We start from the raw sequence: 25,071 nt of genomic DNA, 5'->3' as shown, positions 1-25,071 counted from the left end.
TTTCTCATCCCCAATTCATTGGTCAGTACTTGATGAATGGTTGTATGATTCAAATTCTGTTCTGCTCCAATCATTCTGACTGTCAACTGCTGATCTGCACACACACACACACACACACACACACACACACAAGATCCCAGAGTCTGTCACATCAATTCATGAAATCGATAGCTCTCCACTGTGAATTTCATCTTTAATTGACTGTCTTCATTTTGCAAATGCCTTAAACCACCCTGACAACACACTGTCTCCTTGGGCCTGTCAAAGGTTTTGCAAATATTTCAGTTGCACTGTGTCCAAGACTAAAACAAAACCTGATCGCATACTATTGCTCAAAATTCATGTCACTTACTGCTAGAATGCAGAAGCAAACCCTTCTTTACTAAAAAAAAGTGCAATCGACAACTAACATGACACTAGTGTTGTCCAACATGTACTGACTGTTTATCACCTTCTCCTGTCCTCCAAGTCTGGCACCACCAGTGCTGTCAGATCAAACAGTAGACTTTCAGTCTCATCACTTTACTTACACACTTCATATACTGATATTGTTACAGGTGTCAGCATTAGTTCTACACCATATATCTGCTGACAAAAAAAAAAACCTTATTCAGTAAATCAGCTGGTGCTACACACACATACACGAGAGAGAGAGAGAGAGAGAGAGAGAGAGAGAGAGAGAGAGAGAGAGAGAGAGAGAGAGAATTATTGGAATAGGGAAACGAAACATTAATTTATGTTCAGAGTATTAAATGTAAACAGCAACTAATAAGTCATGTTTATTTTGCCAAACAGTTGTATATATAAACTCTTTAACATATCTTGCATTTCAATTTTTTGTTGCTTATTTTGAAAAACAATATGAAGTACATCTTATTCACATACTATGAATATTCAATACAACTTCATAATTTTTACAAAGTGGCCGTCTGAAACATTTGTCTAGTTACAACAACTAGCATAGAACACTTACATACATAATCTGAATCCATATGAGACGTTATATAATTAAAACCACATGTAGTAAGCATCCAATTATCTGTAACAGGGTTGGAATCAGTGTTTCTTTCCCAGTTGTTAACATGCTTTGCCAGATACAACATCAACAGTTTTTTTATTTATTCCTTACAGTTCTCCTGTTTCTCCAAGGTACTATCAGTGGTAATTTGCTTTTTTACTGAACTACAAGTATCTTTGATAACATCAGGCTCACCTCCATCACTGTCACTATCTCCTGTTCTGTCATCGGCTTCACTCTCAACAGAAACAGGTTCACAGCTGTCACTGGCACTCTCTCTTGCTCCATCATCCAAATCACTCCCACTTTCATCGTCATCACTTTCAGTTTCATCTGATTCACTCACTTCCACAACCTGTCTATTCTTGTTCACAAAGAGATCTTCATCTTCACTTGTATCTCCCGCTTCTCTTCCATTCTTGAGATTTTCTGCGCCACTACCATTTTTATCAAATTCTGGAGGCCAAATTCCAAGCTCACGATAGAACTTTTCATGATCTCTTGTAACAATAGTGACAATCTCAGCTTTCACCTAAAAAAATTAAACAATTTCATGGAGAAGGAAAAAGATGCATATTATAATGCAAACATAACAGGAGAAAGTGTGTGTGTGTGTGTGTGTGTGTGTGTGTGTGTGTGTGTGTACTCTAAATATGAAATCACTGTTTGCAGAATGTGGCTTGTCTATCTACTGCTCGACAGTCCTTGTATCCAGCGAGAATTTGGATTTCAACCCAGGACTTTCTTTCATCACAGTCACTATTTTTCGTGACTAGTTCTCAAAGACTTCTTAAGTAATATAACCCAGTATGTTGGCCCTGAGAGTGAATATTCAGCTGAGACAAGGATATCATCAGGGGTGCCCCACAGAAGTGTGGAAGGACCATTGTTATTTTCTATATACATAAATGATCTGACAGATAGGATGAGCAGCAGTATGTAGTTCTTGCTGTTGATGCTGGGGTGTATGGGATGGTGTCGTCATTGAGTGACTTCTGGAGGATACAAGATGACTTACACAACATTTTTAGTTGGTGTGATGAATGGTGGCTAGCCCTAAATGTAGAAAAATGTAAGTTTAGATGAGCAGGAAAACAATCCTATAATGTTTGAATACAGCATTATTAATGTGCTGCTTGACACAGTTTCATTGATTAAATATCTAGGCATAACATTGTAAAGCGATATGAAATGGAATGAACATGTAAGGATTGTAGGAGGGAAGGCGAATGATCAACTTTGGTTTATCAAGAGAATTTTAGGTAAGTGTGGTTCATCTGTAAAAGAGACTGCATACAGGACACTACAAAAAACCATTCTTGAGTACTGGTCAAGTGTTTTGGATCCCTACCAGGTAGGATTAAACGACGACATCAAAACAATTGTATGGCAGACTGCTTGATTTGTTGCCGGTAGGTTTGAACAATGTGCAAGTGTTACGAGGATGCTTCGAGGACTCAAATGGGAATCCATGGAGGAAAGGCATCATTCTTTTCAAGGAACACTACAGCAAAAATTTAGAGACCATCATTTGAAGGTGACTGCAGAATGACTCTACAGCTGCCAAAACACATTTTGTATAAGGATCGAAAAAATAAGAGAAACTGGGGCTAATACGGGGGCATATAGGTAGCTGCTTGTTCTCTCACTCTATTTGCGAGTGGAACAGGAAAGAAAATGATTAGTGGTGGTGCGGGTGCCCTCTGCCACACACCATATGGTGACTTGCAGAGTATGCATGTAGATGTAAACATTATGAACTGAATGTAAATACATAACACAGATGACTATAAAGTAGCAGCCCATTTCTATACAGAAAATATGGAGAAAGGGGCAACAGTCATGCCTGTAAAAATCATGTTCAGATAAATATGAACCTGTAGTTTTTTGTGCTTAGACAAATGCTTGTGGACTATTGCTAATGGAAAAGTCATTTATAACTACTGCAGTATACTCAAATATTCTTAGTGAAATTTAAGTCATTAGTGCCTGGCAGACAAGGGAAAGCAAATGATACTCTGCAGAGACTTTAATATTAATTTTGTGCGTGATTTAGATTTTAAAAATGTTTGGAGATGTTACTTAACACTTATGAGTTGTGTTATTAATTTTCCCACTATAATTACACAGGAAAACAGTAAACTAACAGACAATGTATTTGTAGGTGAACACTTAATTATATAAATTTTAATTTGGCCTTGATGGACAACTAGCCATAAAAATAAATTAAACTTGATGACAGTGATGCAGTATCAAGAACAAAACTTATGAACTCTTAATGAATAGACACCAGAAAGTTTCAATAAAGACTTACAGAAAGCTGACTGGAGAAATATGTATAACATGACAGATGTCAAAACCAAATTTAATGTGGTAATAGGTAGGTTTCTACTGATTTTTAACAGCTGCTTTTCCAAACAGAAAAGTAAGACACTAATAAGGACATAAAAAAGAGCCCTGGATTACAGAAGAAATCAAAATAACTTGTCCAGGGAAAAGGGAACTGCTTGAAATATTTAGAACTAATGGGGAAGTAGGACTAATTACATATCATGAAAAATACTGTACTGTCGTAGGCTAGAAAATCAAAATGCCCTTTTATAATGCTAGAAATTAATAATTCAGTTAATAAAATTAAATTATATGTGCTATAATCAGAGGATATTATATTAAAGAAAATAGTCAAAGAATAAATGACAGTCAGGTAGCCAACATATTAAGAACTACATTTTGAAATAGCTCAGAGGTGAGGCATGGATAGAAGGAATAGGGGTGTTAAAGTACCAACTGTAATGGTACTGGGTTCCTCCATACTTGACGTGTCAGACACAAAAGGAAAAACCATTTGATTACTAAATCTATATACAAATAAAAATGTAAATGTCCATTTGTTCAACGTCTGAAATCTCTGATTCAATGTCGCAATCGAATATGTGAATTTATATACTTGCTGGAGTGCATTTTTATTATATATACTGGATGGTCATACTCAGTCTGAGAGCTTATAAGAGTGTTGCTGGGAAGATTGTGCTGAAAAATAATTCTTAAGAAAAAGCTTCAATACACTGCACCATTTGAGTTAATTAGCACTGAACTTAGCCAATCAGGCCACTGCAATTGCATAAAGAAACGGTCCACCACATACAATTAGTGTCAGTTGTTCTCTCAGCACAGACTTAGTGCACTACACTTTTCCGCCTTTGGCTCTGGTTCCATCCTTATCACTAACCTATGTCCAATTGTTGAATTAGTGTCTTAAACAGATTAGGAAAAGAACTGTTTGGCCTGACCGACTCTGGGACGTCAAAGTTTTTGGCCAATTTACTGCAATTTTTTACAGGGCACTCTCATAAACTTTCATATGGAAAAAGGAGATTATATATTTTAAATAAAAATGAACAGGTTTAAATGACCGTGAGAAAGAAAATGCTCTGTTTGCTCTGCTGTGAGTGTTGCAGTTTTGTTTTCTTTCTCGCAATCAGTTTTACCTACGATAGTATGGCATTTAAACTATCAGAAAAATTGTTTCTTCCATACATATTCTGTCTCACTACACACATATTTTTAAATAAAAATGGTATACACATCAATGTGCTGTTTTGTTTTCTTCTGTCACAGTCAAGTTTTTCACAGAGAACAGAGAAGTTATATTTACAACTTACTGACTTATTATTAGAATGCTACAACAGAATCTGAATTTGCAATAACAATAAACAAGGCACAAGGTCAGGAGAGGAGGAAGAGTAGATGGACACAGAGAGGGGGAGGAGGAGGTGATGGACAGAGAGATGGGGCAGGACAAGGCAACGGGCAAAGAGAGGGAGATGAGAGGGACAGAGAGAGGGGATGAGGAGATTAGGATACACATCCAATACACATATACATACACATTTTGCAAATGCAAAGCTTAGCCAGATTCACTAGTCACAAGTAAAAAATGGAGGGAAAATCTGGCATACAGCATCCGTAAGAGATGTTAAATTAAGATTCAGGAGATAAAATATAATACACGGGTTGGATTGTTTAATGATTACGGGATGAAACTATGAGGTCATCAGTCCTGCCAACCTGGAACAGGCAAGTCAACAAAACTAAACACAAAAGAAGGGCCTAGTGCACAAAACCCAAACAAAGAAAACCCTCCTAGGTCTAACATAGGTCAACTAAGCCTAGCGAAAGAAACAAGGAAGAAGAAAAGGGGGGGAAGGAAGAAATGCGATCGAGGTGCCCCATACGTGGAGAAACTGGAGGTCCCAAAAGGCAGGAAGTGCGATGGGTGACATACCCCCACCCCCCCTTACTGTATTCCATATCCTCAAAACTTGACGATTTAATACTGATCAAAGGTCCGATACTGGAATACCAATCTCAAGAGGTGGCTTAGCGGTAGCCAATTTGGCCAGCCTGCCAGTGAGTTCACTGCTTGGGATCCCAACAAGATCTGGGGTCTAGAAAAAGCCCACTGTGTGTCCACATTGTTCGAGGGCAAAAAGGGAACCTCGGACAGTCAGGACCAAGAAATGGAGGAGGTAACACTGGTCCAGTGATTGTAAACTGCTCAAAGAGTCACTCAAGATAAGGAAGAACTCAGTGGTGCATGAACGGACACATTTAAGAGCAAAAGAGATGACGATCAACTCCACAGTGAAAACACTACAGCCATCCAGCCATCAGTACAGACTACTTTTGAACCATGAAACGCACCAAGAATGGAGAACTGGCGGCAGAGGGCCTCAGGATGAGCTCTTTTGGACCTCGTGATATGTCAAGACAAGAGCCGTGGATGAGGGTTGCACCATGAAAACATTCATTAGTGGGCCTGGAGAAGAGATGGTGGGGGCCAAAACTAGACTTCAGAAGAAAGGAACCAGATGTGGATGACGATCTTAACCCCCCCTCCCCCCCCCCCCCCCCCCCAATAGCCAGGATGAAAGTGCACGTAATAACATGGCTGTCCTCAGAACCTCTTAAGGACTCGCTGGACAAAATGAGCTCCTTGCTGCAACAGATTAGTCCTGAATTCCACATCAGATTGAAGGAGGAGGTCTATATGGAAAATAATGCCCTGGGTCATAGTTAAGGACATGTGAGGAGTGATGCTCAATGGGATGTCTCCTAAACACTCAAGCATAAAAGGAGACGCCAATTGACTGGCAGTAGATGTTTTAATCAGTAAGGAACCACATTTCATTTTACTAAGTGAGTCAATTTCACCAAACTTACCTTTGGTATGTTCTACAAAAAGTGTGGTTTGGTAGCGGTGAAAGTCTCCTCGACTGCCCTGGAACAAACCAAGTAATGGGGAAAGGTTTTCGCTCTAAGCCAGCAGACCTGGTTCTCCTCCCAGGCTGAGGAAGCAAAAGTAAAAGCAGAGAGAGAATCAAGGCTGCAGAAGAGGGGCTAGAAGTAGGGAGCTTAGCACACTTCACGTGCAGATTGTAGTGTGTCTGCCATGGTACCACTGATATGGGCTCACACTGTGGGCACTACTCGGCTGCAGCAAGGGCTGCCTGGCACCCCGGTCATTGCTATGAGTTTCGATGCCCCAAAAAGATGACCCACTTCTAAGCGTACACATAGGGAGGTGACAGCTCAGGTGCCAGAAGTGTGATCCCTGTCTTGTCAGGGGGCTCAGCCAGATGGGTACATAACCCCACCACATGGACTGGTTACACATGCTGGTGGGAAGGGGGTGGGGGGGTTGGAATGGGGGAAGGACCCACACTGGAGATGCTAGGAAGATAGTTCCCCAAATGGTGCACACTGCAGAAACAGAATTTAGAAAGGGAGGTCAAACCCTAAAGGGAACCTGGGGAAGGGAAGGGGGCAGGGGGGGGGGGGGGGGGAGGGGAGGACAGTGGCAACACAAGACCGAAAAGTAATCGCAAACCCAACGAAATAGCAGGGTATTCATTAAGGGAAACTCGGAGGGGATAGGAGGGGGAGGAGCTAGAATGGGAAGGTCTAAATAGGTGGAAGAGAATGCAGACCACGAGAGAAAAAAAGCTGCAATAGCTCTGGGCCCTATGCGTAACACACACACACACACACACACACACACACACACACACACACACACACACACACACAGAGAGAGAGAGAGAGAGAGAGAGAGAGAGAGAGAGAGAGAGACAGGGGGAGGGGGGGGGAGAGAGAGGGGGGAGGGGAGAGGGGGGGAGGGGAGAGGGGGAGAGGGGAGAGGGGGGAGGGGGGAGAGAGAGGGGGAGAGAGGGGGAGAGGGGGGAGAGGGGGGGAGAGGGGGGGGGAGAGGGGGGAGAGGGGGGGGGGAGAGGGGGTAGAGGGGGGAGAGGGGGGAGAGGGGGGAGAGGGTGGAGAGGGGGAGAGGGGGGAGGGTGGAGAGGGTGGGGAGAGGGTGGAGAGGGTGGGGAGAGGGGGAAGAGGGTGGGGAGAGGGGGAAGAGGGTGGAGAGGGGGAAGAGGGTGGAGAGGGGGAAGAGGGTGGAGAGGGGGAAGAGGGTGGAGAGGGTGGAGAGGGGGCAGAGGGGGCAGAGGGGGAAGAGGGGGCAGAGGGGGAAGAGGGGGCAGAGGGGGAAGAGGGGGCAGAGGGGAAGAGGGGGCAGAGGGGGGGAGGGGGGAGAGGGGAGAGGGTGGGGAGAGGGGGAGAGGGTGGGAGAGGGGGGAGGGGGGGGGAGAGTGGGGAGAGGGGGAGAGGGGGAGAGGGGGGAGAGGGGGGAGAGGGGGGAGAGGGGGGAGAGGGGGGAGAGGGGGGAGAGGGGGGAGAGGGGGGAGAGGGGGGAGAGGGGGGAGAGGGGGGAGAGGGGGGAGAGGGGGGAGAGGGGGGAGAGGGGGGAGAGGGGGGAGAGGGGGGAGAGGGGGGAGAGGGGGGAGAGGGGGGAGAGGGGGGAGAGGGGGGAGATGGTTGGTTGGTTGGTTTGAGGATTAAAGGGACCAAACTGCAGAGGTCATCGGCCCCTTGTTTCATAAACACACAGAGCACAGGGAAACCATCCATTAGTCATTCGAAGCAGAAGATTAAAATTCTAGGGGAAGAAAATCCCCAAGGTCAATAATAAAGAAACACGGTAAACGGAGCACAGCAACAAAAACAACATAGAGAAGAAAGGCAGAAGGAATTAAAACTGCACAGCAGAGGACTGTGGCTGGCTGATCACGAAAATAATAGGATGAGCCAGCCACTCTGCAACACGTTAAAACCTCCAGCCTAAAAGATTAGGATGGAGTCGATTACAACACAAAACTAATTAAAAGATACAGCTCAAAAGAGGGTGATGTTAAAAAATTAAATGGACCTATAAAAGCCGCTTGCGCGAATAAAACTTAAAACCCGATCTGCCATAGAGACATTGTCACCTAAAAGAGATGATAAATCACCCAGGAGATTAAAAGTTCGCCTGAGGGCGGTTAAAGCAGCGTGACACAATTTTAAAAAAGAAAAACTCGAGTGAAAGTTGCCTCTAAAAATGTGATGATTTTCAATGACTGGTAACTGCAAAATATTTTGCAGATGTTTTGGTGGCACCTGTAACTGAACACATAGTGTCTAAGACTGGTGACTATAGTCTGCCCTGTTCAAATTTCCTTTATAACACTTCTTTTTTTACTGTTATTTAAATTCTGCATTTTTTGTCACATGGAAATTATAATAAAAAATACTGAATCATAACTTTTCTTAATTACGTGTCACATGAAACAATTAAAATCCAATACAGGCACTTGAAATGACATATACATCTATAATACTCCATGACGAATTTGATTCTATATCTCCTCTGTTTACTGCTAATGCCCAGTAGTTTCTCCTTTCTTCAATCTGTGGAGAAACGAGCATACGAAATGGACCAGTGTTACAGATGAAACTACCTGGCATATTACCTGCAGGTTAATTGTTCATTTATTATTATCAGTGCGGTGGTGTACGAAAAAACCTGTGAGGAAGTTTCATTTCAGTGCAACTCCACTACACAGTGAAAATTCATTCTGGAGTATTACTGATGTATGCAAGTCACTTTTTCACCTCTATCAAATTTTAATTTGTTTCAAATGACTTAATTAAAAACAAAATGGTATTTTCATTATAAAATTATGAATCAATATTTTTTATTATAATTTCCTCCTGACAGCAAATATATAATTTACATAAAAGTAAAAATAAATGTCAAAAGGATATTCAAACCAGACTCTTCCATCACCAATCTGCAACACTACACATTCAGATACAGCTACAAGCACATACAAAACATCTGGGAAATGTTTTCGGAAATTGTTGTCCGGGTAAACGCTTTCAAATCCTACAAATACACAAAGAAAATCGGACTTGACCAGTCCATAAGGTGCCCTAGTCAGATAAAAACTCATATGTATACACTCAAGTGTCCTAGTCAGATAAAAGCTCATATGTATACACTCACAGGTGTAAAATCTGTGCAAGCAGATGTGTGACCATGGTGTGTAACAAAGCCAACAATAATTCAAATACATTGCAGTCATTTTCGCAAGTCTTGAAAAGAATGACTCATTCAGTGTAACATCTACTGGCTGTGACAGGTACTTGCTGGGTTGACATCATGAGCTACGACCCCAGAAAGTTCAGCATATAATGCAGAGTGTTAATAAGGGATGCCAGGATTGGTTGGTTGGTTTGGGGGGATTAAAGGGACCAGACTGCTACGGTCATCGGTCCCTTTGTCCAAGTACTAAAAAACACCCACAGAGAATAAAAAAAAACGAGTAACAGAATAGAGCACAGACGACACTGAACAAGAGAAACTGAGACAAAGACCAGACAAAACGAACTAAAAGCACACAGAGTGTGACGGTGGTTGGCCGACCAGAGAAATAAAAAAGGAAAAGCCAACCACTTGAAACACATTAAAAAATCAGTTTAAAATCGGAGGCCAAAGGCCAGAATCAACACCAAACAATACGATAAAAACAGAAACACTCAGATTAAAGAATAAAAACCCCCTGCCCGAATAAAACGTAAAACTAAGTCAGCCATAGCCGAGTCATCTGTTAAAAGGGCAGGGAGCGAGTCAGGCAGTGCGAACGACTGCCTGAGCGCGGCTAAAAACGGACACTCCAATAAAACATGAACCACGGATAAAACGGAGCCGCAGCGACATAGAGGCGCGTCCTCATGGCGCAATAAGTGGCCGTGCGTAAGCCGAGTGTGCCCAATGCGCAGCCGGCAGAGGACAACAGACTCTTTGCGAGAGACCCGCAAGGAGGAGCGCCACACACCGGTAGCCCCCTTGATGGCCCGAAGTTTGTTGCATGAAGGCAGGGCGCGCCATTCAGTGTCCCAAAGGTCCAGAATTTTGCGGCGTAGGAACGCTCGCAAATCTGTCTCCGGGAGGCCAACGTCCAGAGATGGTGCACTAGTCGCCTCTTTCGCCAGCCGGTCAACATTCTCGTTGCCGGGCATCCCAACATGGCCTGGGATCCACACGAAGACCGCAGAGCGGCCGCAACGCGCAAGAGTATGCAGGGACTCATGGATAGCCATCACCAGACGGGAACGAGGAAAACACTGGTCAAGTGCTCGTAAACTGCTCAGGGAATCGCTACAGATAACGAAGGACTCACCTGAGCAGAAGCGGATATACTCTAGGGCTCGAGAGATGGCGACCAGCTCAGCAGTGTAAACGCTGCAGCCAGCCGGCAAGGAACGTTGTTCGGAATGGTCCCCTAGAGTGAGCGCATAGCCGACTCGACCAGCAACCATCGAGCCGTCGGTGTAAACAATGCCAGAGCCCTGATACGTGGCCAGGATGGAATAAAAGCGGCGGCGGAAGGCCTCTGGAGGGACTGAGTCCTTCGAGACCTGTGCCAAGTCGAGCCGAAGGCAAGGGCGAGGACGCACCACGGGGGTGTACGCAGAGGTGCCCGGAAAGGAGGTGGAACAGGGACAAGCCCAAGCCCGGAGAGAAGCTCCTTGACGCGTATGGCGATCGGACAACCCGACCGGGGCCGACGTTCCGGCAGATGGACGACCGACTGCGGGAACAGGAGACGATAGTTAGGATGCCCGGGCGAGCTTAGAACATGGGCAGCATAAGCGGCCAGCAAACGTTGGCGTCGGAACCGCAGTGGAGGGACACCTGCCTCCACGAGTAAGCTGTCCACAGGGCTGGTGCGGAAAGCACCAGTGGCAAGGCGTATCCCGCTGTGGAGAATTGGGTCCAGCACCCGCAACGCAGACGGGGATGCTGAGCCATATGCCAGGCACCCATAATCTAGACGGGACTGGATTAACGCCTGGTAGAGCCGTAACAGGGTAGAGCGGTCGGCTCCCCAGCGGGTGTGGCTCAAACATCGCAGTGCATTGAGATGCCGCCAACACGTCTGTTTGAGCTGCCGGATATGAGGCAGCCAAGTCAACTGGGCATCGAAAACCACCCCCAAAAACCTGTGTGATTCCACCACCGAAAGAAGTTCGCCGTTAAGAGAAAGCTGCGGCTCCGGGTGGACAGTACGTCGCCGGCAGAAATGCATAACGCAGGTCTTGGCTGCCGAAAACTGAAACCCATGCGCTACAGCCCAAGACTGCGCCCTACGGATAGCGCCCTGTAGCTGACGTTCAACAGCTGCAATACCAGGAGAGCTGCAGTAAAGGCAGAAGTCGTCAGCATACAGGGAAGCGGAGACAGAGTTTCCCACGGCCGCAGCAAGACCATTAATGGCTATTAAAAACAGACAGACACTTAAAACGGAACCCTGTGGCACACCGTTCTCCTGGACGTGGGAGGAACTATACGAGGCCGCGACTTGCACGCGGAAGGTACGACACGACAGAAAATTGCGGATAAAAATCGGCAGAGGACCCCGAAGACCCCATCCATGAAGCGTAGAAAGGATGTGATGACGCCACGTCGTATCGTACGCCTTCCGCATGTCGAAAAAGACAGCGACCAGGTGCTGACGGCGGGAAAAGGCAGTACGGATGGCCGACTCCAGGCTCACCAGATTGTCGGCGGCAGAGCGGCCTTTACGGAACCCACCCTGAGATGGAGCCAGAAGGCCCCGAGACTCCAGTACCCAATTCAAGCGCCGGCTCACCATCCGTTCAAGCAACTTGCAAAGAACGTTGGTGAGGCTAATGGGACGGTAGCTGTCCACCTCCAGAGGGTTCTTTCCAGGTTTGAAAACGGGGATGACAATGCCTTCCCGCCATTGCGACGGAAACTCCCCCTCGACCCAAAGACGGTTGTAAAGATCGAGAAGGCGCCGCTGGCAGTCCACTGAAAGGTGTTTCAGCATCTGACAGTGGATGCCATCTGGCCCAGGAGCGGTATCAGGGCAAGCAGCGAGGGCACTGCGAAATTCCCACTCACTAAATGGAGCATTGTAAGATTCTGGGTGGTTGGTGCGAAACGAAAGGCTCCGACGTTCCATCCGCTCTTTAATGGAGCGGAAGGCCTGGGGGTAATTCGCAGAAGCGGAACTCATAGCAAAATGCTCTGCTAAGCGATTTGCAATGACGTCGGAGTCAGTACAAACTGCTCCATTCAGTGAGAGCGCAGGGACGCTGACAGGTGGCCGATAGCCGTAGATGCGTCGAATCTTGGCCCAGACCTGCGATGGAGTGACATGGAGGCCAATTGTGGACACATACCGCTCCCAGCACTCCTTCTTGCCTTGGCGGATAAGGAGGCGGGCCCGCGCACGCAGCCGTTTGAAGGCGATAAGGTGGTCGATGGAGGGATGTCGCCTGTGACGCTGGAGCGCCCGCCGGCGATCTTTAATCGCTTCAGCGATCGCAGGCGACCACCAAGGCACAGCCTTCCGCCGAGGGGACCCACAGGAATGGGGAATGGCAGATTCGGCGGCAGTAACGATGCCGGTGGTAACCGATTGAACCACCGCATCAATGACATCGGTAGAGAGAGGCTCAAAAGCGGCAGTGGAGGAGAACAAGTCCCAGTCAGCCTTATTCATAGCCCATCTGCTAGGGCGCCCAGAAGAGTGGCGCTGTGGTAGTGACAAAAAGATCGGAAAGTGGTCACTACCACACAGGTCATCATGCACACTCCAGTGGACAGACGGTAAGAGGCTATGGCTACAGATTGAAAGGTCAATGGCGGAGTAGGTGCCATGCGCCACACTGAAGTGTGTGAAGGCACCATCATTTAACAGCGAGAGATCGAGCTGCGACAATAAATGCTCAACGATGGCGCCTCGACCTGTTGCCACTGACCCACCCCACAGAGGGTTATGGGCGTTGAAGTCGCCCAATAGCAAGAAAGGTGGCGGCAATTGGGCGACCAGTGCAGCCAGGACATGCTGCGAGACATCACCATCCGGTGGAATGTAAAGACTGCAGACGGTAACAGCCTGTGGCGTCCACACGCGTACAGCGACAGCCTCTAAAGGCGTCTGGAGAGGGACAGACTCGCTGTGCAGAGTGTGAAGGACATATATGCAGACACCACCAGACACCCTTTCATAAGCTGCTCGGTTCTTATAATAACCTCGATAGCCATGGAGGGCGGGGGTTCGCATTGCTGGAAACCAAGTTTCCTGGAGAGCAATGCAGAAGAAAGGGTGAAGGCTGATAAGTTGGCGGAGCTCAGCTAGATGGTGGAAGAAACCGCTGCAGTTCCACTGGAGGATGGTGTTGTCCATGGCTGGGAAAGGCGTGACGGGACTGGGAAGGCAGATTACGCCACTGGGTCACCTGCTGCCTCCAATGGAGCATCCGTGCAAATGCCATCCATTGCGTCCGAGGGACCGGCAAGAGCGAGGTCCTCAGCGGACGCCAGAATCTCCACCTGGTCCTCAGAGGCAGAGCTTGTAGGAAGCGGTGGGATCGGTGCCACCGCAATACCGTTGGTCTTGGGGACTTTCTTCTTTTTCTGCTTGTCACGCTGTGCCTTCGGCGGTTCAGGCTGCATGGGCTTCACTGGGTCAGTCTCAGGGACAGACGACGACCGCGAGGCCCGACGACCAGGGACTGGCGGTTGTTTCAACCACTTGCGGGCGTCCGCTTTTCCACTGGTCGGAACTTGCGAAGGGAGGTCCCCAAGGGATCCCTTCCTGGCGAGAGCAGCCGAAGAAGTCTTACGCTTCTCCGGCTGGGAAGGGGGAGCTGATGTCCCCGATGGTTGGGAGGGTGTTGCTCCTGGAGAAGATGGAGCAGGAGCAACAGGGTGTGAAGTGCCCCCCACAAGCAAGGGGGCCGGTGGATGCTGACCGATCTTAGAGCCGATTCGTGATGACGGGAGAACCGTCGTTGCAGCAGCGGCGTAGGTTGACATCAGTGCCACAGGATGGAGCCTCTCATATTTCCGTCTAGCCTCGGGGTAGGTCAGCCGGTCCAAGGTCTTATATTCCATTATCTTCCGTTCTTTCTGCAATATCCTACAGTCCAGCGAGCAGGGGGAATGGTGTTCTCCGCAGTTAACACAGATAGGAGGCGGAGCACACGGAGTATCGGGATGCGAAGGACGTCCGCAATCCCGACACGTGATGCTGGAAGTACAGCGAGATGACATGTGCCCGAACTTCCAGCATTTAAAACACCGCATCAGAGGAGGGATATATGGTTTCACATCACAACGGTAAACCATCACCTTAACCTTTTCGGGTAAGACATAACCCTCAAAGGCCAAGATGAAGGCACCGGTGGCGACCTGATTATCCCTCGGACCCCGATGGACGCGCCGGATGAAGTGAACACCTCGTCGTTCGAGGTTGGCGCGTAATTCATCGTCGGACTGCAGAAGAAGATCCCGGTGGAATATAATACCCTGGACCATGTTCAGACTCTTACGCGGCGTGATGCTAACGGAAACATCCCCCAACTTGTCACAATTGAGCAACCTCCATGACTGGGCAGAGGATGCCGTTTTTATCAACACCGATCCAGACCGCATCTTGGACAAGCCCTCCACCTCACCGAACTTGTCCTCTAAATGCTCTACAAAGAACTGAGGCTTCACGGATAGAAAAGATTCCCCATCAGCTCTGGTACAGACAAGATATCTGGGCGAATACGTCTCACTGTCACGCAATGCCTGTCGTTCCTCCCATGGTGTGGCCAGGGAGGGGAACGATTTGGGGTCATAAACGTTACCTTTAAAATAGGCTCTCGAACGCTTAGAGACTGCTGACGGCTGGCCGCCAGCGAGAGATGATGTACCACGCTTCATTGCAGGTCATCCGCCCTGATGCCACCTACTCCGACCAAGGGCCCTCCCCACGGGCGCCACCCAGCCACAGCAAAGGCCACCTGGCAGGATGGCCATTGCCGGGAGTCCCGATGCCCCAGGGCGATGGGCATCTACTCCTTGGCATACGTGGGGAGTTAACGGCGCAGGCATCAGTAGAGCGATCCCTGTGTTGTCAGGGGGCTACAACCAAAAGGGTACATGGCGGCCCCACCACAACGGACTGGCTACCGTGCTGGATCTTAGGTGCAAAACTGGCCAAGGTCGTCGTCGCAGTTAAAAGAAACACTGCAGAGTGCAGTGTGGGAATCGCCCAAGAGATCGAAAACGAGTGGGACACCATTGCAACGACGAGAAAGACGGCTAAAGGTCTAATTGCACGACGGATACAGTGCACCATGTAAGGCGCCCTTCCCCAATTGGCTCGCTCTTCGGAATAATTTAGAAAGATGGAGGTCAAACCCGAGAGGGGACCATCACATAAGGCCGAAACATGTGAGACTCCTTTTAGTCGCCTCTTACGACAGGCAGGAATACCGCGGGCCTATTCTAACCCCCGAACCCACAGGGGGAGGATGCCAGGACTAACAGTGGCTTATAGCCTGGATGATGTTTGTGGAGTCACTGCAAATTTAGGAGAGACTCATGTGATTCAATGTGAATGCAGTGAATGGCACACCATATTTCCATCAATTCCATTGTAAGGATAGTGCCTCCACTAACCAGGGAGTGTTGCTTGCTACTCTTGTTGCATGTAAAAGCTCTGTCTGTCCTTCAACTCTTGGGCTATGAGTATAAATTATATTCTGAATTGATGTACTCACTGAGTATCAAGATGAATAACTGACAGAAATCTAAGATGTCTATCACATCCTTCGGGTTAAGAAAAAGATCAAGGCAAATATAAGGATAAGGCACCCATCATTAGGGCATTTGTAAGTGTGATGTAACATGAGGATTGATTGGAGGTAAACAAAATTAGTAACAGGCAGACTGTAACTTGATCGATACTGGAATTTCTGACTAATGTCACTTTTCTTGAAACACAAGGTATTGACTCGGTTGTTCTAGATGGTTACAGATGTGTACAGCACTGTTCAGCCATAATTGGTGGTGCCTGAGCTGTGAAGGGGGAATCGCTGCCTCTACTAGGAGGCTGCCCACAGGTTTGTTTGATAGGCACCATCCTCCAGCCTTGTCCCACAACAGTGGGTCAGATATAAGAGGTGTAATATCTATGACACTGCCAACCCATAGCCCACACTTCCACAAGCTTAATGTGATAAAATGAGAGCTTTGTAGCACTGAAAAGTGGTGCAATGGTCTGCATTCCACTAGGTGTTACTGAGAAACCGTAGGACATTAAAATTTAACTGGCACACCCATTTAAGCTGTCATATAAGGGTTACTCAAGTTAACTAATCGAACAAGAGTCTTAAGAAGCATTTTAAGTCTCGGCCATATGAAGCAGGTCATTATGTAGGTTCTGGTTGCAGACAAATAATTCTGCACTGACAAAAATACATTACACAAGTTTATGTAGTGGTAAATTTGAAGCCATGTGTACATTCCTAACTGTCTGCTTTCCTTGTACAGCCACGTAGTCATCATTCAATGACCCTCATATGGGAAAAACTATAGCAGATGCAGAGGTCAACAACATTTAACGATGGTGAGACTATAAATCCACTGCATCTGCAAGTCTGATTATTGCCATTAAGAAGAGGGTCTGTCTAAGAATGGAGCCTTGTGGGGTTCCATTTCCCTGTTTGTTGGAAGCATAGTGGGAATTACCGATTTTGACTGAAGGACTGTCGAGAATGAAAATTATGAATAAAGATTGGGAGGGAGTGTCACAGAAGGCGCACACCAGTAAGTTTTTGGTGATATGGTACTGCCATGCAGTGTCATAAGCCATATGCACACCAAAGACAGTGATAAGATGCTGATAATGGATAAAAGCCATTCAAATAGCAGGCTTTAGGCACAGTAGATGATCACAAGCAGATCAGCCCTTCCAAAAAGCACACCAATTGCTAGACGAGGTGCCAGTCATCTTGAGTGCTGAGCATAGTCATTAGCTTACTATGTTCTTGAACATGCAAAAAACGTTATTACAGCAGATGAGTCTGTAGCTATCCATCTCCTGTGAGGGTTCCTTGATTTTGGGATAGTCATACTTTCCCTCCACTGGAATTGAACTCTCCCTCAAGCCAAATTTGATTAAAAAACAGCAAAGCTATGGTGCTTGCATTTTATAAGTAGACAGTGTAGCATTTGAATATGTATTCAATCAGGATCTGGAGCTGTATTTTGGTACACTGTAAGTGCATTGTGCTGATGAGTTCTTACTTCTTTTTTTTTAACATTGAAGAGTTTCAAACTTTGTATGTTTCAATACAGGATAATACTGTCTGCTTGTCTTTTGTGGAGATGAGAGAGAGTTGCCAGATGCCAATGGTTGGACATAGTGCATCAACAGGTGGTCAGCAATGACAACAGTGTCAGATTACAGTGTGCCATCCTTATAGAAGCCTCAAATAAGAGTCACCTTTTGTTGACCACAAATACACCAAGACTTTTTCCCTTGTCTGTGAGAGGAAGATACAAGTTCCAATGGTGAATATGAAACTTTCCCAGCATTGCTTCTTTTGTAAGTGTGTTATGGCTTGGAGACGTTAAAATAGGATACAAATCTCCCTTGACAGATGTTGCCTATAGAGTCGGGAGTTCCCTGTGTAGCATTTATGGCTGTGGTGATCTGTGTCCGTCATGGGGCTGGCGTATGATGGGGGTGGGGGCCTTGAGGGAAGCAGTGTCGCTAGTCCTACTGAGCAGTGCTGTGATGGTCATTGTGTGTCTGACGGTCTCTTCAAAGGTCCCACAGTGAGGCATATAAAGCATTATGAAAGTTCTAAAAATGTGCCAGTCAGCATTCTTAAGAATCCACACAGTTGAGTATCAATGTGGGAGGGATAAAACAATCAGATAGTGACCATTACCACATAGTTCATCAAGAACCTTCCACTGCACGGACCACATTGTCGATGGCTGGACAGGATCCTGGTGCTGTGTTAAAATGAGTGACAGTGCTATTACATAACATGAAAAAGTCAAAATTCAAAAAACCCCACTAAGTTATCACAGTTAGTGGTCTTCGAGTGGCCCCATAATGCATTATGGACATGAAAATTATCAATAAAAGAAAGGGTGATGGTAGGTGAGAGATCAAATTGAACGTCTCCCAGTACATTAGTTCTCCTCCAAGGAGAAGATGGGCTTTCCAAACGGTTGATTTTATATTTGATATTGTGTGTTCCAACATTGTTTCCATCGTGGTATGTGGCCATGAAGTATTCGGTCGATTGTACAAAAGATGCTCTTTCAAGATCAATTACAGTCTTGTATTAGTTTTAATAATTACATAAATTGAGTGAATGTGTTGTTGTGAATTGGTTTTCCTGCAAAGTAAAATGAGAGAAAGTGCTTCGGTGCAGCCAGATGGCCACAGTAGCCATTACAGTTTCAATGGATTATGTTTGCACAAACAGGGTGTAAATAAATTCCCTTTACAGCCACTGAGGGTGTGTAGTGGCGGTCAAAACGGTTCAGTTTAAAATAGAAACTCGTGTCTGAAAATGTAGTATTTTCCTGATATGCACAAAATATGAAACTTTAACCCAAAATCTCTCCTCTTATGGAGTTAATAATATTACAAACACAATGCTGGAATTCTGTACTTTACATATATGCAGTGTATTTAGTCAGAAATGCAATACACTACTATCACTAAGGATATTTACAGACATATTTAAATTTGCTGATGTCAGACCTGTTTACAAGGCCGACAGTAAAACAGATAATTGTAATTATTGATCGGTCTTGTTACTTAGATCCTCCTTGAATGTATTGAAAAAACATTGTGTGTGCAAGAGCTGTAACAACCCTCTCAAAGTAAGATACTTGGTCTGAATTTTGATTGCACAATCTCTCCACAGAATGTGCTACAGTACGTTTCATGCATCGGATTATGCAAGACATAAAATGATAAAAATGTTGCCAACTAGTATTTTCTGTGACTTTTCAAAAGCATTTGATTCTCCTAGGTGTGCAGGACAAAACAGCTATCTGAGAATGGGAAATAATCCCTACAAGTGTACCACAAAGACCAATATTGGGCCTGCTCTTCTTCTCGTTGTATATAAATGGTACACACAAGACACATAAATAGTTCTCTCTGCTAAGAGTGCAAGTAGTGTAAGTAAAAATGTAGGAACATCAACACCTGAAAATGTAAACAATATATTCTTGAAAATTAGTAACAGGTTCTCTACAAATGGACTGTAACTGAAATTCGATAAAACAGAATACACGCAATTCAGTACTGCATAAGAGCTGACCACATAGTTATAAATAATCTGTGAAGGTTGATCGATAAATGAAACAATATTTTCAACTCTTACATATTTATATTGATAAGGATCTGAATTGAAAGTCATGTGTGCAGATTTTTACGACATCAATACGGCAGAAAAAGACTACTTTCAGTGTGTAAAAAATGCCGCAAATGATGTCACTGCATACACACAGCAAAAAACGCAGACAACAATAAAAATAACACAATAGTATCTCACTCTAAAAATGAAATGAAACTGACAGGACATCCATGGAAAACTGTATTTAGGGCAGGGAGACACTAAATACACAACAAGAAAAAAACATTGCACCATCCTAAATAAATAATATAAAAACATTTAAATTACAACACTTCGCTACACCAATTAATCCACAGGAATCTGACATTTCCCTTGAGCTATATAGTTTAACGGCAGCTATCAATGCCAAAACAACTGACAACTATAACCATCAATAGCGGAATCTGACATTTCCCTTGACCTACGAGGGTCACTCCCAAAGAAATGCACACTACTATTTTTTTTAATCCATCTTTTATGCCACATGTTTGAAAGTTTTACAGTGTGTAGATACATCCTTTAGGAACAATATTTTCATTTCTCCACATTATTTCCACACCTCTCAACTGCCTTGCACCATCTCGGAACCAGCGCCTGTATACCCGTACAGCAAAATTCTGGACCAACTTGTTGGAGCAACTGTTTGGCAGCATGCACAAGGGGGGAGTCATCTTCAAACCTTGTTCCATGAAGAGAGTCTTTCAGTTTCCCACAGAGATGATAGTCACATGGAGCCAGGTCAGGGCTGTAAGGCGGGTGTTGCAGTGTTGTCCATCCGAGTTTTGTGATCACTTCCATGGTTTTTTGACTGACTACTGGATACATAAGCATCACATATACCCTTGTCATAATCAAAGAGATTGTCTTACATCTGGTATGCTTCACATGACATTGCGTGAAGCCAAATTTTTGAAGCCTGCAATTCATCCATGTGCCTAGGTCACAACAATCAAAAATATATCACCACGCCTAGGTCACAACAATCAAAAATATATCACCACAGTATTATGGTGTAGCGCAATGACTAGCGTAAAAATCCCACTTTTAGTAGGTCGTAGTTTCGATTCTTATGAAATATACTGATGTTTTTAAAATTTCTATATCTTTTCAAGAGAGTGATTGCTAATTTTGTTCAGTTAATCTGTTCAAATGTAATTTTTTTAAATATTATTTCTAATTCTTTGCTGCATCATTTTCATCATTGTACTGACTTCATATCCGCTTATTTCTGTAGCCTTTAACCTGTAACCAAGTGCTAACGAGGCCTGCTCTTTGGTTGGTAACATGGCATCCCTTGTAGCCAGTGTGAGAATAGTTTCAGACGACGGCTCACAAAGTTGCAGTTAGTTTCCAACATGAGTTTTAACTCAGGGCTCCAAAAAGTGTTGTCTGCCGCAGTTCAGTCACCAGTCACTTAAAGTCAGCTGTCGAAGGGGCATCCCTCATTTGCGACAAACATCGCAGTGGCCACTTACACTGTGTCGTATTACACACCTACAGCATTTGTGAACTGACCCACTCTGTGTGTGTGTGTGTGTGTGTGTGTGTGTGTGTGTGACCTACAATCTACCAGCAGCTCATGTGGCAACACTGTAGCTGCACATGACAAGACGTCAACTCTAATGTAATTTTAATTTGACTGTAGTGCGTGTTCCAGCTTTCATGGTGGGTGGTAAGCAGTAGGGGTTTTAAAAACACTTTCATCAGGTTTTCGTAGAATTTTAACATAAGAACTTTGAAGTCATTATTATTATTATTATTATTATTATTATTATTATTATTATAATATGCTTCAACTTCCTGTAACTCTGTTTTGTAAAATTTATAAAGTAAAGTTACTCCTATACTTTATAAATCACCCTCTCTCTGGAACCAGTGGGGAGTCCAAAAATTTTACTAACAGATATGCAAAAGAGGGCAGTAGGTAAACTCCTTATATACTTTACCGAACATACAAATCTTTCGGGACTAGTGTAGCAGGGGATACAACCCGTCGGCTTTGGACAATGACGTCACAAGTCGCCAATCGAGAAGCAATTCTTCTTAGTGTTGTAGCTCCCTTCAGTAGCTGATAAGTGTTTTTTGGCTTTTTTTAAAAAAAATCTCACGAGATAGAATAAACAATCCACTTTATTAAGCAATCAGTAAAAAAACGAAACTGAAACATAACAGCAAAAGCGAAAATGGTAAATTGCTCTTTGGCGAATTGTGACGTCATTGTCCAAAGCCGACGGGTTGTATCCCCTGCTACACTAGACCCAATCTTTCTATCTCATTTACGTGCCCTCTGTAGTTTGGTAACCACCGCATCATTATCAATGATGCAGGTTTCAACAGGGATGTATTCAAAATGGTCAGGTCTATTTGTTGACATGAAATCTAGTATACTTCTGTTATGAATGAGCTTCAAAACTATCCCAATAGTGTTCAGAGAACATGTTACATTGTTTTGAATGATGTCTTGTCACACTTACCAGTTACAAAACTGTCATCATTCTGGTTGTTGAATGAATCAGGTGTCTCCAATGAAGACTGTGTGGTGGGGGAAAATATGTAATATGAAGCTGAGGTTCAATTTAAAATTTTCAGCGAGTCTCAGATAAAGCTATATATTGGATCCCACCTGAAATCTTGGTTGGGATGAAAGACTGATCTGTATTGCAGCCCAACAACTAGGTTATTATGCTGGAAAGTGACAATTTGGTTATGAGTTTACAAAGTCAAAAAATGTGAAAGCTGAAAATCTGGTTGCGGTAACAAACTGAACAGTATAAAGCCTATTATTTACATCGGCTCCATATTAAAAAATGCAAAACGGGGGGTGGGGATTCAATAAATAACTTTTATCCAAGTCTGGTGGTCCACAGAAGGGCCCAATTATTAGCTCATGCTCACCCTAGATTCTGCTGCGTTTTGCCCTAACAACAACCTCATGTGCAACTTCTTTCAAAACTTTTACATTTTTATGTAGATTACTTTTATTTCTTGTGCAGCTTCTGTAAAATTAGGCATGTGTATTATGTATAGGTAACATTTGCCTTTATCCTTGGAATGCTAAAACAGTGACAATTCACATTAACTTAACATATATGCTATGTATTCTTAGATTATTTATCTTACACGTGAAACAAGTATAGCAGAATATTTTCGACTGATACACGACCATTACATCCAAGAAAAAAACTTATTCAGTGTAACTGGAAAATAGATACAACAAAGCCGGACAATTCGCCCACAACGATATACAGATTACTTTCACTACCACATGTAATGGTTACATAAGGCTCATTATCACTTACATCAGTACGCAACTTCACGGCTGCAGACAACCTAAGTGCACTTTTGTCCCAATGCGCTTGTTGCTTGACAAACTATAAATTATAAATGTAAGTAGTACCTTTGCTTCCAGACATAGTAAGTTTCAATCTATCACTTGTTTTATCTTACACCACCAGATAATTTCCCACTTCGGATTATGTCGACGTAAAGAAGTTAATAATTGGAATTACCTTGTCTCCTTCCGGTATGGGTTCTACAAGCAGGTAGTCTCCACGTTTAATCCATACGTTACGACGGAATTTTGTGGGCATTGAGGCAAGAAAAGGTTCTCCTGAAGCCGGAGCAACAAGATGCAGGTTATTTCCTCTGCCGGCAAGGACTTGTACAACAGACTGTTCCTCAGTTGGTGGCCGTATCTCTTCTACCAAGACTTCACGGATAACATGCTTCCGTTTTGTAGCACGAGACATTCTCCTGCAATATTAAGGCAATGAAAACGTTTCACTGTTTTTTTAGCAACAGACAGACATTCTACAGCAATACTTAGGAAATGAAAACGTTTCACTGTAAAGAATCGTCATGCAGACGGCAATACAGTGCTACTGTTACATTTACCAGTATCCCACATGTCATTTAGAAATTGTAACTACGCCTTCGTTTTGTGCGCCATAATCTGCACATTAAATACTAAAATTCTTACCACGCAATAAAAGTGATGACCCATAAACAAACAAACAGGTTATCTATGAACAACAAATGTACTACGAAACCAACACCACGAACTAGCTATTTACCTAGTTTTGGAAACTCATATCTGACGTATAACAAATCATCCAGTTGTCAACGAAGCATACAAATTGAGAACAAAAACTTCAATCACGTCCCCTTCCGCACGTAATCGTAAACAGTAGGCAAACCGGATAACCACGCGTGTCAAAGGATGTCAACCAAGAAGCTCACATAACAGAGATAACAGTCGGCCGTGGTCGAGACATGGGGAGCGGGTCGCGCCAGTAAGGCCGGTATTACAACACCATACTTCTTTGTCAAAGTTGATACGTCAAATGTATTTGATAGTGTAATAGCGAACTTTGTCAAATGTCGCCTGTCGTCAAAAATAAATATGATCAAATCTAGGGCCTCGCTGTAGATTTGATCATTAAAGTCGCTTGTCTTCTGTTCACTGCACTGTCCCTGGAGCTATAGCATCGCTTTAGCGTTCTGTCACCACACTAGTAGTATGTTTGTAGATATGGCTGCGGAGTTTAATTCGTGTGTGCCGCCAATTACAAAATTAATAGGAATGTATGAAGCTGATGAGGCGCTTTACAACGTGACATACCTAGAGTACAAAATAGATTAAAAAGACTGGAGAGGTACAAAAAAATTGCAGAGGTCATTTACCGCGAGATACGAATCGGGTGCACGGCTGACGACTTGAAAAAGAAAATTAATGGCCTCCGCTCAAGCTAGTCTCACGAGAAAGCGAAAGTACGTATTGGCATATTTATTTCATGAGCTCTCCATGCACTGAGGATGCCTCACATTGTAAAGCGCCTTATCAGCTTTCATAGATTTCTATTAATTTTGTAGTTGTGGGACGTAAAATCTAATCACTACTTCGATCTACAATAAAAATAGTTCTTAATGCACATAAAGTGTATATAATATTTATTTACTTCGAAATATTGGTCCGTTAGTGCTTTATAAATTGCTTCACACGTATTAGGTGCTATATTAGTTTGTGATAACTGTGGAGGGAGTCCTGTGCTGGGCACTTATGCAGTTTAGCAGGTACGAAAAAAATTTTTCATTCCAAATGTATCTGGCTTGGAGAGCTTTGTGGGTGAATATGTAAAGTTTGTTGGTGATTGTACTTTGTATTTTCATAAATAAAGTGATCTGTAGCGTAGCCCACTTGAGGTTAGGTTGGGGATTTGAAAATACTGATTAGTTAGTGTATTACGCAATGTTGCGTCATCGGCAGCGCCGCGCTCATCGGGCAGAAGATATCGCCGACGGTCAAGGGAAAATGAAAATGGATGTTATATTCGAAATCAGCGCATCAGAATTCACTATATCGACAAAATATTGAAAAATAAAAAAATTTTAAAAAAATTTAAAACAATTTTTTTGATGTAAATAATTGA

The 25,071-nt window shown here is 44.3% G+C and overlaps 1 protein-coding gene across 1 annotated transcript; it reads right to left on the bottom strand.

The window, feature by feature from the left end:
- Positions 1 to 748: 748 nt before the first annotated feature.
- LOC126412763 (probable RNA-binding protein EIF1AD) lies at positions 749 to 23,872 on the bottom strand. The gene is made up of 3 exons (XM_050082516.1): positions 23,716 to 23,872; positions 23,152 to 23,395; positions 749 to 1,550 (listed from the first exon to the last, which is right to left on the bottom strand). Exons 2-3 carry the CDS (start codon positions 23,389 to 23,391, stop codon positions 1,119 to 1,121), a joined length of 672 nt encoding a protein of 223 aa, XP_049938473.1. The 5' UTR covers positions 23,392 to 23,395; positions 23,716 to 23,872; the 3' UTR covers positions 749 to 1,118.
- Positions 23,873 to 25,071: the final 1,199 nt, after the last annotated feature.

The sequence above is a fragment of the Schistocerca serialis genome, chromosome 7 (assembly GCF_023864345.2).
Source record: "Schistocerca serialis cubense isolate TAMUIC-IGC-003099 chromosome 7, iqSchSeri2.2, whole genome shotgun sequence".
NCBI classification, from domain to species: domain Eukaryota; kingdom Metazoa; phylum Arthropoda; class Insecta; order Orthoptera; family Acrididae; genus Schistocerca; species Schistocerca serialis.
This window is presented reverse-complemented; position numbering and strand designations above follow the sequence as displayed.